Below are 17,401 nucleotides of genomic sequence, written 5' to 3' on the forward strand. Positions count from 1 at the left end.
TATGAATGGGTAAATAATTGTAGGTAGACTAACACTGTAAGTGGCTTTGGGGAGACGTGTCAGCTGAGTGAATAAATGTCAACGTAAAGAGGCCGGTTTTGCCCGCGCGGAGCGACGCGCCCCCTAGTGGCCACAGGGTACCAGTGCCCTGACGTGAGGAGTCTAGCGATGAGCCGAATTCAGCTTTCAGTCTCTGTTTTTTGACACTTTACCAGTATTCTGTAGTCTTAGGTTTATGAAAGCACGATCTCTTTTTTATACTCAAACAAGTTTTCACTGTTGATTCGATGCTGAGGTGGGCGGGGCTCATTGTTACGGGGCATCAGGACCCCGCCCCCTTTCCTTCTCATCGTCGTCCTCCTCGGCTCGGGGTCTCGTCGAAACTCGTGTCCTTGGGATTCGAACCCGTCGGGGCGCGCGCATCGCCATGGCGGACGGAGGGGCTCCGGCGGCGCGGGGATCGAGCCGAGGGGTCCTGGTAAATACCCGCGACGGGCTGGGAAACTGGATCGCGCTCCCGTAGAAGTCCGCGGCAGGTCGCGCGCAAGACCAGGCGGGACCTCGCGCTCTGCGCGTGCACGCCTCACTTTCCGTCCGTGCGTCACGCTTCCTGCCGAGCGTTGTGTCGCTGCGCGGGAGCGCGCCTTCGCTCGAGTTTTACATAGTTTAATGTAATATTTAGTTAAATTCGTATGCGGAGAGCAGACATTTAGAAAAGAGAAGGAGTAAAAGAAGTGGAAAACAGGGGAATTGTTCCGGGAATGCCAGAAAATTATGCAAATCACGGTTCTTCTCAGTTCTAGTGATGATTGGTGAAATCTTCTTGCTTTGTACTATTCATCTGTAGATCAGAGATGACTGGCCGGGTTTCCCTTTACACCTCTTCTCCTTCCCCAAGCACTATGCAGAGGACCTGGAGTGTGTCCTCATCCCTCATGGCATCATTATGGACAGGTGAGCCTATACACACCCCTGCTGCACCTCCAGCAGTTACAGTATCATTATTACTGTGATGAACAAACTGATGTGGTTTCTCACAGCTGCGGTCTAGATGCTCATTCCCATCCCGCTGTAGTGCCCTTGATCGAGTTCTTTACCCCGAACACATACAGTAAAGATGACCCTGCTGAGTAAAAGGGTACGTCAGTGTAAATAGTCTAATGTTGTCAGTCACTTAGGGGAAAAGTATCAGAAAAATGAAAAAAAAAAAGTTTCAGATCAGGCTCAGCGAATGAGCAAATCCATCCACGTTGTTTAACGTACAGAGTAGTTACGATGTGAGAAACTAGTGAGATGCAAGGAAAAGAGTGAATGTAACGCGCCGTCCTCGGCTCCCTCCCAGCATAATCAGATTAGTCCCTTATTAAAAACAAGTGCAGCGTGAATCCAGGAATCGGAGAGCAGCTCTGCTCCGTTACATTTAAGATGCGAATGATGCCCTGGTTTCTTTTTGCAGTATCCGCACTCTGCACTTTGTTCAGTATTCTCATGTATATACTGGTGAAAAATAATATGGTATATATGGTGAAATAAATAGCACATTCCTCCACAGTTTTTTTTTTTCTTTTTGGGGGGGTAGCTTCATGTTTCGTTTGGGGCTTCGGGGGGTTTCGATGCCAGCCTGATCGGCAGTGTCTTGCGATTGGCTGGACAGGACGGAGCGGCTGGCGCGCGACATCATGAGCGACCTGGGAGACCACGACATCGTGGTGCTGTGCGTCCTCAAGGGGGGGTACCAGTTCTGCTCCGATCTGGTGGAGGTCATCAAGGCCCTGAGCCGCACGTCGGAGCGCTCCCTGCTCATGCGCGTCGACTTCATCCGCCTGCACAGCTACCTGGTGAGCGCCCCTCGCACCTGCGCTCCGGCTCCTCCGTCCCTGCCCTCGCGGCCGAACCCCCCTTTTACCCTGATGGTACCGTCCGCCAGAGCCACTCAGGCCTGCTGAACAAAGGCTGCTTTAAGGTTGGCTTCATTACAGCCAGTGGAGAGCAATGAAAGGAAAGAAAAACAAGCTGCAGGACAGGGAGGTAAATGGTTGTGACCAATTAAAATTTCTGAGGTTAAACACAAGAGCACAAACAAAAGTTCTGAGACTAGTGGGTGATGTAATAATGTAAAAAGTAATTCCATATCTAATTTTTTAATAACTGCTTAATAAACATTCAAGATTAGGCTGTGTTACACCCGTTGTTTGATTCATTTGGACTTTTATTAAAGTGGCAGCAAATACAAAAAAAGTCAAAACCCATATTTCAACCTGAGCCTGAACTCAGGATAGATTTTAGTTTCAATCTGGGGGCCTCCTCAGTGGGGTGCGCCTCATATATCGAAATACTGAACACTTCTGAGTGTGTGCGAGAAGGCGAAAAGGTCCACTTGTTGCCTGGGAAACATATGAACTAGAGGTTGTGGTCCCCCGCTTCAAGTCGCCATGGCAACCAAAGGCCAAGACCTGGCCCCGTTGCTTGCCGGAGGAACTCAAGTTCGTGTTGCGTTGTTCCACATTATTCCTTGGACTTGATGAGCTAACAACCATCTCTGTTCCTTTTAAAGTACGTTCAGGAAAAATAACGTGTAAAAAAGACATTTTTACCGCTTATGTTCAGGCACTGATCCTTCAGCTTTGCTAATTAAGCCTGTCCTGGGCAGCAGGTGATGTGGTGGTTAGAGCAGACACCTTGTAATCAAAGTAATAGCGTTCAAATCCTGCTTCTGCTGCATTACCCTTGATCCGGGTACTTAGCCCAAATTGATACAGTAAAAATTACCCTGCTGTATAAATAGGTAAGTCAATGTAAGAGAGAAAACACACACACACACACACCATCTGAAACCGCTTATCCCATACAGGGTCGCGGGGAGCCAGAGCCTAACCTGGCAACACAGGGCATAAGGCTGGAAGGGGAGGGGACACACCCAGGACAGGATGCCAGTTCAGCGCAAGGCACCCCAAGCAGGAGTCGAACCGCAGACCCACTAGAGAGAATGACCTGGTCCAACCCACTGCATCACCGCATCCCCCTTGTTAAGAGAGAAAAGTGTCAGATAAATGAATAAGCCCATCGTTTCCAAAGGACTTGACCATGACTGTTTGCACTCAGCGCTGGCACTTTCTGCATTCTTTTGCGATGATTAGTATGTATTTTTGTATGATTTTCAGATGGTCACACCATAGCCTCCACCCATGGTCACAAGGCACGAGTTCTGCATGGCCACACCCCCTGTGTTGGCGTGTGGACGACCAGGGCACGGTCACACTGTCAGATAGAAGCCAGTCACATTAGACACGCATATAAACCTAATAACACACAGAGGGTGTTGTGTTCGTGGTCCTGACGCACCACGTGGTGACTGAACACTTGGTGACCCTTTTTGGCATCATGCAGATTTTTCTCCATGTATGTAACGTAATGTTGAGGCCTAAACGGAGAGGTTAAGGAAATTTTCCTCCACTAGACAAGTCCGCATTGCATCCTGTGACCGAGACCATTATCTTCCGTAGTGCAAATGGATTGCAGCAGAAAGATCAGGGGTGTCGGTATCCACTTCTGCAGGAGTGGATAAACCCTCTCCAGGCTGCTGCGAAGGGAGCTGTGGCTCGCAGTGATAAAGGCTCAATTTCATTTTTCCATACGATGATTTACTCCGGCTTTCTGTCTCCTTAACGCTTCCATGGATGGGGCAGCCCCCTGTCCCACGCGTCTCCCTGAATTCCTCCATTCTCAAGTATGTGGCCTGTAATTTCCCATCTCAGTCGCAGGACCCTTTCGCCGGGGTAATTGGTGGGACCCGGTGGGGTGGTGTGTTACGGTTGTTGGCGTTCCTGATTAGAACCACATTGAAAGTACTGATGTTTTTTTTTAATGGAAAAATTCCTCATGGCAGATTAGTTCTGATTTAATGCATTTTAGAAGATGATTTTTGGCCTTTTAAATGCTGGTTTGCTGCTACATGGGCTGCAGCAATAAACTACTGTGATGTTCATTTCTTTTCCATTTTAAGATTTGAAGCAAAGACACTGGCCCCTCAGTTTATGAACAGAATTATATATCTAAATCCACGGGAATCTTCCCTGTGTCATGATTGATATCTTAACACCGGCTTGGAATAGACCTGATCTGCATCAAGGTTATAATAAGCAATGAAGAAGCAGAGAAGGAACACTGGATGAAAGTCCCCAAGCTCCAGCCCCCGCTCTTTGATTATTTGAGGAAAAAGAGAAGTGAAAAAAGTACTCCGTGCTGTACTCTGTATGACGGAAAAAATTAACGCTGTACTAAATACTGTTATTGGTGGCACGGTGGCACAGCGAGTAGCGCTGCTGTCTCACAGCATCTGGGTGGTGCGAGAGGATATGGGTTCCATCCCCACTCAGTCTATGTGGAGTTTGCATGTTCTCCCCAAGTCTGCGTGGGTTTCCTCTGGGTGCTCTGGTTTCCTCCCACAGTCCAAGGACATGCTGTTCAGGTTCACCCACATTGTGTGAGTCACAGAGAGAGTGTTTTTCACTGATGTATGGATGAGTGACCCAGTGTAAGTAGTGTATCTAGCAGTGTAAGTCACTACGGTGAATAAGGTGTGTGGGCTCATAACACTACGTAGAGTTCACTGGAAGTCGCTTTGAAGAAAAACGTCTGCTAAATAAATAAATGTGAATGTAATGAATGGATATATGTGAATATACTTCGTCTCTTCAACTGATTAGCGCAATTGGGACCGAAAGTCTGTTTTTAACACATTTTGTTCAAAACTCCAAAGTCGCTTTTATTAGTATCGTTAATAATATAGATGACCCTACACTTATTATAATAAATAGGTTTCATAAAAAATCGATGTAGCTATAGCAAGTAAAAAAAAGTTATATTATTATAGAATTCTTACATGAATGTTTTTATGAACTTCACAGTTTATTAAAAATAAACTAATTTAAAATGATTGAAAATGCAGGTGGCATAGTGGCTAGAGCTGTTGCCTGGTGCTCTAGTACCCTTGAGCAAGGTACTTGTCCTGAATTTATATATGAAAAATTACCCTGCTGAATTAACACAACTAATTATAAGTTACTCATTATACTAACCTAGCGCTGTAATTTTATTTGGAGAAAAGAAACTAAGTGTTAAGTAATAAGTGTCCTTTCTCTACTCAAACTCCTATTTAGTTGTTGACTGATTAATTCCATGAACTTGTGCAGTGTTCCTCACCTTCTAACTGATCACTAACACTGAGGAACAGCAGACATGGGCTGTAAACACTGTGGAAGAGAGTTGAATTAAGGCGGTCCAACACTCTTGTTCTGTTTGGCTGCTTTGTACTGCTGTCTATGAACCTAGTTGGTAAAAGAAGGGTTTTATAAAAAGAGACTAGTGAAGAAAATACAACCAAAAATAAATAAAAGGGGAAGAGTTTGTTGCTCCAGAAATTTGTATCTGAACTGTTCATAACAGTAGGAACCAATGTATCCCATCTACTGATATACAGTGATTGAGCTGTGTTTTTGAAGGTTTGCTGGTGCTGTTCAGTACTTCCATCATCGGGGAGTGAATGGAACCAGAAGGTCTTTTCTAACAGCCCCGGGTGCGGGTCAGTCTCGACATACCCGGCTGCCCCGATCATGTCACTGTGGTCAAGTGACCTTATTCCCGTGTCACGGACTGTGGGATTTCTCTGCATTCCCATGGGTCACATGACCACTGACCGCTGTCTTATCCTCCCCCATATGGATACACTGGAGACGAACACAGTTTTTGCGCATTTTGTGCGAAAGAAGCGGAATAAATCACTTGCCTTTTCCACACACCCAATACCTGTGGCCTCTCAAAATTTTCCACATAGTTGCATAAGGGTTGTTTTGGAGAGCGGCCGGCTGAGAAACAAGCAGATGTTCTGCGTCTGTCAGAAGAGCGTTTCCAATCCGACCCGCTTGCGGTCGAAGGTCATCGAGCCCCAAGGACAGTTTTGCCTCTAGTTTCCTTCTGCGGTTTCTGATCCCTTCTGACATTGTCTGCTTGTTTAGTGGTGGGTTGCTATGGAGACCGGAGCATAAGATGATGATGCATGCTGCTCATACCCTGCATTTTTGCAATTTACTTTGGGCACTTGGGGTGACCGCTGCCCCGCAGCATGCCCTAGAGGAAGGGAAGGGGTCTGTATTCCTCTCAAATCTAGAGCAGAAAGCAAGTAGAGTGGAGCCATCGCAGTGACCCAACGTCTACCTGTCAGCGCCCCCATGACAACTGTCGGGTCAATGATGTAAACATGTCAGGTCTGAAGAATATGGGGTGATGCATATAGACGCATGGGGGTCCACCGCAACACACACACACATACACACACACACACACACACACACACACACACGTATACACACACAGCTACCTTTCTAATTCTGCTCCATTTGCCCCAGTTCACCTTTACTACTGCTATACAAATATAACAATATTAAAATTTCTGCAACTCCCAAAGGGTGATGTTATGTGCAAATACAGAATAAATAATGTTGCAGAATACACGGTGTAAAGTATTGCGCATATAAATAGCACCAAATATAACTTGAGGATACCACCATTCTTACACAATCCAAATCCTGAATGGTGCAATACACAAAGGGGTCAAATGTAATAAAACCAAAAAAAAAATCACAGAAAATTAGTAAAAAAGCAGCAAAAATAAGCAGTGATTAGAAATATTACACACAGAGGCGATATTGTTAGGAAAGTCATGTCAGACTAAGATGCCGTGTGTCAGTAACGTCCTCCTCCACTGACGCGCCCCTCTGTGTCTCAGAATGACCAGTCGACGGAGGACCTCCACATCGTGGGGCCAGAAGACCTGTCCATCCTCAGCGGAAAGGTGCGTCAGTTCCCTCTTCGCTACTTTCAACACCTGTGTCTCTTTCTGAAGCCGATCACGTTTGCTCCGAAGAATGCGGCGGTTGCAACCTTTATCAGCCTGTAGCGCAGCGGTTAGTGTTGCCCCCTTGCAACTGCCAGGCCTGTGGTCCAATCCCGTCTCTTGTTGTAGTATCTTTCGTCAACCTGTTTACCCTGCGTTGATGCTGTAAAATTTTCCAGCTGCGTAAATGGGAAAATTAGATCTTTTTCCAATTCGATTCATTTTTATAGAGCGTTCTCATGCACTGACACGGCGCTTCAACACAGACATAGAGCAAAGGAACAAAAACAGCCGACTACAGAACGGGGCCTACTATACCCTGGGGGGGGCATAGCTGGGGCAAATAATTATAAGTCCCTTGGTATAGAAATCCAGTCTTGTGTTCTGCCTTGGAGAAAAGTGTCAGGGAAATAAGTGGATGAACAAACACAGAGCACAGCCACAGTGCATGTGGCCACAAGGGGGCAGTCTTCCCCACCTGCAGCACACCTCCAACGCCAGTGCGGGCGGGTGAGGAAACAGCCCCCCCCGACCCTGACCCTGGCACAGCTTAAGTGTTTGTGCCATTTAAACTGCAGACATTTGCTTTTTTCTAAGCTGGCATATATGAGTAGTTTAACCATTTACTTGTATTTATTTATTTTGTTATTTACCCGATTCTTTGGTCCAGTGCTATCGAAAATGTCCTTACAGTGATTTACTCATTTGCGGGCAGAGTAATTTTTCTTGTGTCGACGCAGGGTAAGTACTTTGATCATGGGTACGCCAGCATGAAATGTAAATGCAGTGTAAAAATGTACTACAGCAGAAGAGGAATTCGAACCTGAGTCTTTAGTTCAAAGGCAGGTGAGATGACAGTAAAGGAGGTCAAAGGACAAACCCGTGCTAGACTGGGGGAGCACTACTGTTAGGGGGCAGCAGGGGGCGCTGTGGCTATCAAAGGTTAATTGTAGTGATAGAGAAAAAAACTACAGTGCTATATAAATGGGTAAACCAGTATAAGTCCCTTTGGAGAAAATTGTCAAATAAATAACTAAGTGCGAAGGCGTAAGTTGCAGAGAGAGCCCCCCCACGCTGACTGCTGACCTGAGCGCCCATGATGGGGCAGAGCGATAAGACGGCACCACGGGGAGGAGGCGGGAGGAAACTGGTGCCGAGGGTCCCGTGCGTGGCCCAGCTGGGCAAATGTCAGTCGCTCCCAGTTGCCGCGTCCTAAGAGCGTCAGGCTGTTTACTGTGATTTACAACACGAGCGAGCAGCAGTGAGTCACCACCGAGTGCAGGAGTGGGGGGGCTCGGCTCCAGAACATCCTCGAGCGTTTTCTGCGCCCCGGTGATGGAAACCGCAGAAAACATGCCTCCCCGCGCACAGCTGAATTGTCAGGACGTTCTAGAAAAATCTCGCTCGTACAGGTTGCGTCTCGAGCGTGGAGACGCTCAGATGCATCTTTCTTGGGTAAGAATGAGAGAGGTCTCTGGGGTCGCTCAGTACCGGTTTGTTCCTCATTTTCACGCATGCATTTACCTGGAACTTCTCTCAAATGCAGGTTTACACTGAATACACATTTGTATAGCAGGTAATTTTACGAAGGGTGCGGTGACACAGCGGGCTTGGGCAGGTTTCCTGCTCTCTCGCAGGTCTGGGGTTCAAGTCTCGCTTCGGGTGTCTTGTGACAGACTGGTGTCCCACCCTGGGGTGTGTCCCATCCCCCTCCAGCCCCGTGCTGCTGGGTTAGGCTCCGGTTTGCCGCAGCCCCGTTCAGGACAAGCAGTTTCACACAGTATGTGTGTGTGTGTGTGTGTGTGTGTGTGTAATTTTTACTGTGTAAACACCATCATCAAGGGCGCTACAAAAGGAGATGAGATTCAAACCTGGGTCCTTTGGTGCATTTGAGCCCAAGGTTGGCAGCACTAACCGCTACACCACCTGCGGGTCTTATGATGCTGCCAAGTGTGAAATCAGCAGCTTAGGTGCACAGCCTGCCTGTAAGGTGTGACTCCACACGTCAAAATTGCCCCTCACGCTCAGTTCTCAGGCACCCGCGGCGTTTCTGCTGTCGGCAGGTGTTTGACGCCGCAGGCGTCCGAGCAGGTTCTTCCATGGCGCTACTGAAAGATGGCTTCACATGGACACTTGCATAGATCGGGAGCTGCTGTCAGAGCGGGGCGCACTCACACCTCCTGGGCTGTGGGTTGAAATTCAGCTCTGTGTAGAGTTTGTGTTCTCTCTTTGTTTGTGTGAATTGGAGCTCTGGTTTCCTCCCACAGTCCAAAGGTATTTGCTTCAGCGGATTGGTGACTGTGAATTGCCCTGAGTGTATGTCAGCGCCCTGTGATGGACTGGCATCCTGGCCACTGTAACGCCGCCCTCTACTTCCAATATAGGCCCTGGGCCACTGTGACCCCTTACTGGACAAGTTCTTTTTGATAGTGGATGGATATTGGATGAAACGTATCTACATTTAACTCCACTTTATCCTGTTATTCATCGGCCAGAAAACAAATCACGAATTAAGAAAAAGAGACTATAGTGGGCAGAACTGAAGAAATTTGGCCTGAGACCATTTCGCCTGTAGACGCGATTAGCAGCCCGAGGTTCATTTCAATGCTCCAATCACAGCAACGCTTGACGCTTCGCGGTGCGGCGTGATTCATGTGTTTGGGTGTAAAGCATGTTCCTGTGGATAGCGGTTGTTCCAGTAAAAACTGGTTTTGGTTGGCAAGAACTGGCTACTTTATCTGTGGGCAGTTGATTGTATAACAGACACTTTAAGGCCTCCCAGCATTCAAGAACTGAAATGCATCAGTGTGGTGGAATGAGCTCCCTGTGTCCCTCAAGTTGCTGAATCCCTCCCAGCATTCAAGAAGGGCCTCAAACCCATCTCTTTCGGAGCCACTTCTTTGCTGACCTCCCGACAGCTACATAAATGAGTCCAACACCATCTGCTACAATTATCTGTGTCTTTGCTGTTTGAATGTCACTTCAATAGGCAGCCACTTGAGGGATGTGAACCAGCAACATGGTGGTATCAGACGAGCTGTGTGTCAATAATCCGTGTCTGTGTTTAAAGCTCTTTGTCTGTTTGCTTTACATACATTGTTTACCTCTGTGTTGCATGTTGATCTGGAGGAAAGGTTGATAAACAAATAAATATAAATATAGTAAGCTCTTCTGGGTTATGGAGTTCACGTCAGTCGTGACTTTGTCACTTCAGCTAAAGGAAGGGACAGTTGGATAACCGTGACCTCAACACCAAAGAACACTTTTCTCTAAAGGTCTTTAAATATCATCCTTTTGATCTCATGTGCAGTATGTGGCACGGTTACGACGCAGAGCCTGAGGAAGAATGAAGCAGCTCGGGGACGAGTGGCTTACCCTAGTAAAGTTCACTGGAATGGGTTCAGTTGTAACTGTGAAAGTGGAACCACAGCCAGATTTCCTGGTTTTAAAAAAATAATAATTTTATTGTGATGATCTTATGCTTTGTTGATCCTGAGTGTGCAAATCAACATTCCTGACCTGTCAAAACGTTTTGTGTTCTTTGTTTTGACATGCAATGAAGAACGTCCTGATTGTGGAGGTAAGTCAGACATACTCATTCTCTAGACCAGTGCTCTTACATGTTCAAGAGGTAGAACACAGTCTTTACATAACTCCTATGAATGTTTGCTGGAATATTCACCGGCCCAGCAGGTGGCGTAGGGGTTAGAGTCCATGCCTCCAAACTGGTAGGGCCTGACGGTCCAAATCCCACTCCAGCTCTAATACCCATCACCAAGGTATCCATCCAACTTGAATGGATACAGTAAAAATTACCCACCTTTATAAATAGGAAAATCACTGCAAACAACTTAGTGCATGAACCTTTTGTTGTAATTTGCCTTGGAGAAAATAATAAAGCTAATGAATGAAGAAATGCAGTAAAAAATATAGTAGTTATGAGATGTTCGGACTGTTTAAGCTATTTTTATTTGTCCGTCCTTATTGCCATCTTCGGTTCTTTTTTATCATTTAGTGGGTTTCCTGTTTTCTGTCACATTGAATCTCATGATTACCGCTGACCGAGGCCAGAGAAGTTCAAAGATGAATCATTTCAAAAAGGGTCCGTGTGTCTTTGCAAGTCCATTTCTCTCATATCTTTTCAATATATCATTAGTAAAAAAATACATCTATCTAGCCGTGGCGGTACAGCCACTGGCAGCGCAGCGGAACCCATCAGAGAAAGTGCATCTGACATGACAAAAATGTCATATGTCCGTGCCGTAACTGGGCCGTGTGATCGCACAGTGTGCAAATAATGAGCGGCGCTCCTCAGTCCCTACCCAGCGTGTCTAGCGTTCCGAGTCGGTCGTCTATTATCTTCATGCTTTTTCACGGCTTCCTCCAGTCTGACCCACTTGCAGATCCTAACCGGGTTCCGCTCCTGTCCTCTCCAGGGGATCGTAGACACTGGGAAGACCATGAAGGCTCTCCTGAAGCACGTGGTCACCTTCCAACCCAAGATGGTCAAAGTGGCAGGGTGAGTGCGGGTCCCCTGAGGACACGGGTCCGCAAGTCTGAAGGAGGAATGTGGTGTCCACCTGGGGATGAATGATGCTCACAGTCCTCCTCCTTGTGTCCCCTCTTCCAGTCTGCTGGTGAAGCGGGTAGCCAGTGGTGTGGGGAGCCTTCCAGACTGTACGTAGCTACCCCCTCCCATTTCCTCACCCCACCGCTAAGCTTTACAGTCCCATTTTTCCTCTAGTCCACCATGTATCATGTCCCTCACAGCAGGACAGTCCATGTGTCCCATTTGTTTATGTCAGTATCTTGTTGAAAATATCCCAGTAATAATTGCAAAAGGCTAAACTGCTATTTGACCTTTTGGCACCAAAAGACATCTATATTAGGGACCAAGTTTAAGTTTCGCTGAACTCTGTTTATACAATCTAACCCACGTGTGATTAGTTTATTCCCAGCAGTTACAGTTCTGCACATTATTGTTCACTCCTTTAATCTCGCTGTTCTGATTCGCTCTTTTTTTTCCCTCCCGTGCAACTGTTAAGTGTTTTAATTTTGTTGTTTCTTTTCTTTTTTTGTCTCGTAAGATGTCGGATTTGAAATTCCGAATCGTTTCGTTGTGGGATACGCCTTGGATTATAACGAGTACTTCCGAGACCTCAGCGTAAGTTCCATAAACGGCGATCTCTGAAGTGTTTTTGTCGTCTTGGAAGCTCAGGTTGGTTTGTTGCTCGGGACTGAAAACAAAGCGCAGGGAGTCGCTCTGGACCCCGGAGAGATCCGCAGCTGACAGGTCCAAAGCACGTCCACTTAATTTGCATGATGCATTTCATTTGCGAGCACTTTGCATGCGCGTCTTAACTGACGTCGACACGGGGCAGGAGCAGCTGGGGCAGGGGCAGTTGGGGCGCGTGCGGCGTAACTCCCGTGCCGCTCAAGCTGCTTTCGCTCAAGCTTTTACTTGTCTCTCTTTTCAGCACATTTGTGTGATCAGCGATGATGGGAAGAGGAAGTACAAGGTGTGAAGGTGAAGCCCTGACAGCATTTTCCAAAGCCTGCGTGTTCATTCGCAAGGCTTGGACGCATCGCGCTAACCTGGCGGCGAATGCCGCTCCCTGCACGCTCCTCGAGTGCCTTCGCTCAACCCCCCGGTAGCCGTGTTTGTGTTCGATATCGAGATCCACGCCCAGCCGTTGTCGGAGACGTCCACGCCCTGCGCTGCTCCAGCTCCTGCGGAGGCCTGAACCGTGTTTGTAGCGCAGCGTACAGTACGTTTGCCTGTCTACAGTAGAGCACCGGTGTAAAGTGTTGAGTACGCGTGCGGGAAAGTGGTTACAGGTGTTACCCAGGTGTATTCAAACTGTTGACTGGTACCGCAGCTTTCCCATTTGCATAAAACTATTGGACATAACCTTAAAGCCCAGTTTATTCATCCTTTCTAGGCCATGGACCCCTTTAAGAATGTGGTGAAAGCTAAGAACCCCCACTAGAATAATGTCCATTAATAAATTTAGAGGAAATACTTAACTTCACGTTGAATTATATCATGTGCAATAATTTTATTTTAACTTTCATTTTACATTTATTAATTTAGCTGACACTCTTCTCCAAAGCAACGTACAATTTTAAGGTTACGCTTATGAGCTTACAGTTATTTGCCCATTTACACAGCAGGGTAATTGTTTTTTTTTTACTGGAGCAATTTATGGTCAGTACCTTCCTCAGGGGTACTACAAGCAGAGGTGGGGATCTAACCTGGTACCTTTGGATCCAAAGGCAGCAACTCCAAATACTATGCTACCAGCTTAGTTAAACAGTGGTGTTTTTAAAGGAAGCCTAGGCTTCACAGACCCCCAAGGGCCCTTGGAGAACCCACGCTTTAAATGAAAGCCACGAACAAAATTTTCCATAGCTTTGTTAGTGCATTAGAGACCATTGCAGTCTCGAGAAAATATGTCTGACTAATGATGCCTATGATGTATGTTCCCTGTATAATGTCATAGAGCGGCTGTGCCGGAGCTGAACCGTCTGCATAATGACCAAACAGGAACACGAGCTCTACACCGAAGCTCATTTGTGAAGCTGATTTGTTTTCGCTGAGACTGTTGCCTCATCTCTGAATGCCCCCTTAATGAGAAGCTAGTCGTGAGCGCACAGTTAGTTTCACTTGAAATGTTGTCACGTTTATGAGAGCTGCAATTTTTCCCGCCTGCGGGGATATGCTGCGCGGGTGGCGGATCCTGAAAATGCCCTCCAATAAGTGCACGTCGTAAGAAGGCAGATTCCGATGCAACGAAGCATGAGGGGTCCTTATAAAAGGAGGATGATGGTAAAGCGGCATATTCCTAGAAGTCGGGGGGGTAGTGTTCGACGGCACAGCACTCTTCTTTGATGCCCTTAATAGAATATATTAAATTTGAGTGCTCGAGACATGGTATCAGCTGTCGCTAAAAAAGCCGTAACATGATCAGGTCGGGGTAATGAGAATCCGTGGGCTTAACCTCCTCAGTAGGTTATTATTTATTAAAGGCTTGACCTGTATTATTTACTTAATGGAAATGATACTATTAATAAAAAGTCCACACGGACAGGTATAGAGCAAAACGAGAAACCTTGTCGCGACTGTAACATCCCATCAGCGGGACTCATAATGGAGCAAAGTTTTATATTATCAGCTTAAATGCATCATTACTACAGTGATACTGGATGGGAAAAGGCAGAAAAAAGGTGATATTCACTGACAATCAGGAACGAAAATAAATATAGGATTAAGTCCCTCTGCACAAAAGGGTTTTTCTACTGACATCAGTTGTTGTGGACTCGCGCGCTTACAAGGAGATGCACGTCGGTCTCTTTCACTGAGACCTCTTTGAAACATCCTGCAGAGCCTGAACGTGTTATACTCTAATAATGGTTAAGGTCCCACAAAGTCCAATATGCAAATGTGATCACTTTTATAAATGTTTTCTTAATATGCAATTACACCCAACAAAGTGACAATTGCACTTTTTAACTTTAATCCAGCTGGTGCTTTTCTCCAAAACAATTTACACTAATTTACCTGTGTATACAGTAGGGTAATTTTTATTGTGTTAATTCACAGTAGGTACGTTGATCAAGGGTACTACAGCACAAGGCAGTAGCTCTAGCCGCTGTGCTACCTGCGTTTTCAATTACTTTATTTTTAATGTAGATTTAATGTAAATTTTTAATGGGATTCAGACCTGAATGCTCTAACCGCTGCGCCACCTGCTGCACCAGCAGGGTTACTGTTTGTTTATTTTAAACTAATACATTTTGCTTTTAACACAATACAGATGTGCCTTTAGGAGTTTGGTGTAATTTCTAAGGTGAACGGTCTGCGCCGGGGATGTAAAGGATGTCCCTGTTGCAATGGGGTGTCTGGCTGGAAGCTGCATGCTCCCAACTCCGTGTGCGATGCTGCCGACACGAGGCAGCGGTCACCGTGACCACCGTCGTCTCGTTTCTGCTCGGCGAGAAGTTAATCCCGTCACCCTCTGCTGACTTTCCCATTAATCAGCCTCCAAGGCACATTCCGCGCATAAAAGCAGCCTGGTCAGGCAGAAAGGGTCAGGTTTCCGTGCGACTCCTGAGCACCTTGTCGAGGGCAAGCCGTTCTCCACAAAGGCTTTTCGGCACACCAAATATGACCCGCTTTGACGGCGTTCGCTGGCCAGCCGCTCCATCTTCAGCGTAATTTTCTTCCTTTTTCCTACCATTATGAGACCTCCCTCTTTTTAAAGATCTTAACAATAGTCCTTAGCAGTAAATCCTTTTCAGGTGGGACAATCTGGAATATTCCAGCCAGAACCTATAATTATTGTCTTTCCAAGGAGAACAGAAAGAAGTGCCTAAGTGTTTTTGGCTCATTTTTTTTTACAAGATCAAGTGCACACCTGATCTTAGCAGGGTTCACTGCACAACTGTGTACAGTGTACACTTTATCTCCCACGATGATATCTGCAGAACTACACTTGATACAAATCTTTCTGCTCATTGAAAGTAGAAGTTTAAAAAAGGCTGTACGCAGGATAGGGACGTTTTTATCACTTGGCCCACAACGCTGTACAACCCAAGGCAGATGTTAACCCTTTAACCTCACTCATATTTCTTAAGTCTCAAGAATATGTTTTGAGCAAGCACGTTCTACAGTAGTCCACGTTCTGATTCATTTCAGGAAATAACCCTTTATATTCTTCCATATATATATAAAGGCACCAGAATTTCTACAGATCTCTTGTCGCAATGTCTGCATTTTTTACTGATGGAATGTTTCATAAAAAATGATACTATCCTACACAAAAGACTCTCTCTAAGCTGCCAACTCATCACATTCCTTCGAGGCATGAATATTCCCAAAAGAGCTGTGTAAATCACTACTTGGGATTCGCGAATAAATCTAAATGTAAAAAGTCACTGAATTCCAATTTTGAACATTCATCGCGTTTACCGCCGTGTCTAAAACGACTTCCTGCTGTTTCCACCTATACATAGAGGCACGTTTTCACATTTTTGAAGGTGCGCACTGCATTTATGCAAATAGACCAGCCCTCTCCTCATTGTTCTCTGTATTTCTGAGGGAATCTGTTATTAGTATTCATTCGCCTGACGCTTTTCTGCAAGGTGGTATACAGTGTTGACTTTGTGCATGTACCTATTTGTACATCAGGGTAACATCTACTGTATCAATTCTGGGTGAGTACCTTGAATCAGCGGTACTGCAGCAGGAAGTGGGATCCACTCTCATTTCTTTTGCTTGCAAAGCAATAGCACTAACCACTGCGCCACCTGTTGCCCCTAACAGGACTAACGCATGTAGGCAACAGGCACGCAGAAGAATTTTTGGTTGTCTTCGGTTCCCATCCAAGGATTCCTGCTTCAGTTTGCGCAGGTCCGCTCTTGTCTCGAAGTCGCTGAGCGTTCCCATGTCAGGCAGACTCTAGTCTGGATTCGTGGCAGGAAAGAGTTTAGTGGGAGTTTACCGAATCACTGAACTTCTGCCTCCGAAGTGTGTCCATGAGCGGAGACAAAGCCAGTCTGTGTTTCAGGGTTGTTCTGTGTTCAAAAGAAGACCACGCCGTAGAGTGCGCTACTTAATTCACGTCGGCGTCATGTGGATTATGCTTCTGGGAGAAAAAAATCCATCTAATTGAATTTATTTGATTTATTTTTCTATCGTTCTGTCCTAAGCATGGCTGCACCGAATGCATAACCGAGGAATCAGTAAGCCCCAGCATGTATTTTATTATTATTGCTTATTCATTTATGACACTTTTCTCTAAGATGATCAACAATGTGCGGTTTACAATACGCTGCTCTCAATTACTCTTTCGTATAGCTGGGTAATTTTCACTTTATCAGTTTCGCTGTAAAGGCCTTGATCAATGTTACTCTGCTCATGGGCTCAAACCACTACACTACCTGCTGGCCACATGGACCTAGAAACAATGTCAGTAATCTACAAAAAAATTAAACACATGCAACCTCCGTGAATGTATGGAAATGGGCAGACTGGGGCCGAACGTGGGCCCTCAGCACTGGAGCAGTGACGTATGATGCTGGCGGCTGAGGCTAACGGCTAACGTACCTGTCCTGTCTCTGGTCCATGTGGACGGGTCCTTCAGACAGATGCCTCTGGAGCAGCATCAGATGATAGAGACAAATGGTCAGGCCTGAAAACATGGTAAAGGACCCTGACCGGTCAGTCTGAGCCACTAACAATAGTTGTGGAATGTGAGAAACAGGTGGCTGCTCTCCAGCAGGGAGCATGTGGGGTTGGGGGTGGGGGGGGCTGAAAGGCCTGTTTGTTTTCCTTGAAACTGGAGCACATGTTTTTTTTTTTTTTTTTTTTCCCCCCCTTTTCTGGTTTCACGTGAGCACCGTAAATATCAGAAACCAGAGCATACGGGACACAAATAGTTAAGAGTCCCACTGCCTCCATTAATTTTTACATTTTTTCAGCTTCTCTGTTGCAACCGCTCACTGCTT

At 46.2% G+C, this 17,401-nt stretch overlaps 1 protein-coding gene across 1 annotated transcript; it reads left to right on the forward strand.

Moving 5' to 3' along the window:
* Positions 1–329: 329 nt before the first annotated feature.
* LOC108937502 (hypoxanthine-guanine phosphoribosyltransferase-like) lies at positions 330–12,641 on the forward strand. The gene is made up of 9 exons (XM_018757498.2): positions 330–478; positions 848–954; positions 1,655–1,838; positions 6,785–6,850; positions 10,455–10,472; positions 11,329–11,411; positions 11,523–11,569; positions 11,980–12,056; positions 12,370–12,641. Exons 1-9 carry the CDS (start codon positions 428–430, stop codon positions 12,415–12,417), a joined length of 681 nt encoding a protein of 226 aa, XP_018613014.1. The 5' UTR covers positions 330–427; the 3' UTR covers positions 12,418–12,641.
* Positions 12,642–17,401: the final 4,760 nt, after the last annotated feature.

Source organism: Scleropages formosus, chromosome 7 (assembly GCF_900964775.1).
Source record: "Scleropages formosus chromosome 7, fSclFor1.1, whole genome shotgun sequence".
Classification (NCBI taxonomy): Eukaryota; Metazoa; Chordata; class Actinopteri; order Osteoglossiformes; family Osteoglossidae; genus Scleropages; species Scleropages formosus.

Coding starts and splice junctions, on each gene's coding strand:
- LOC108937502 (XM_018757498.2), top strand. CDS start 428: ATGGCGGACGGAGGGGCTCCGGCGGCGCGGGGATCGAGCCGAGGGGTC. Junction 1,839..6,784: donor TCCGCCTGCACAGCTACCTG/GTGAGCGCCCCT, acceptor TCTGTGTCTCAG/AATGACCAGTCGACGGAGGA. Junction 11,412..11,522: donor AAGATGGTCAAAGTGGCAGG/GTGAGTGCGGGT, acceptor CCCCTCTTCCAG/TCTGCTGGTGAAGCGGGTAG.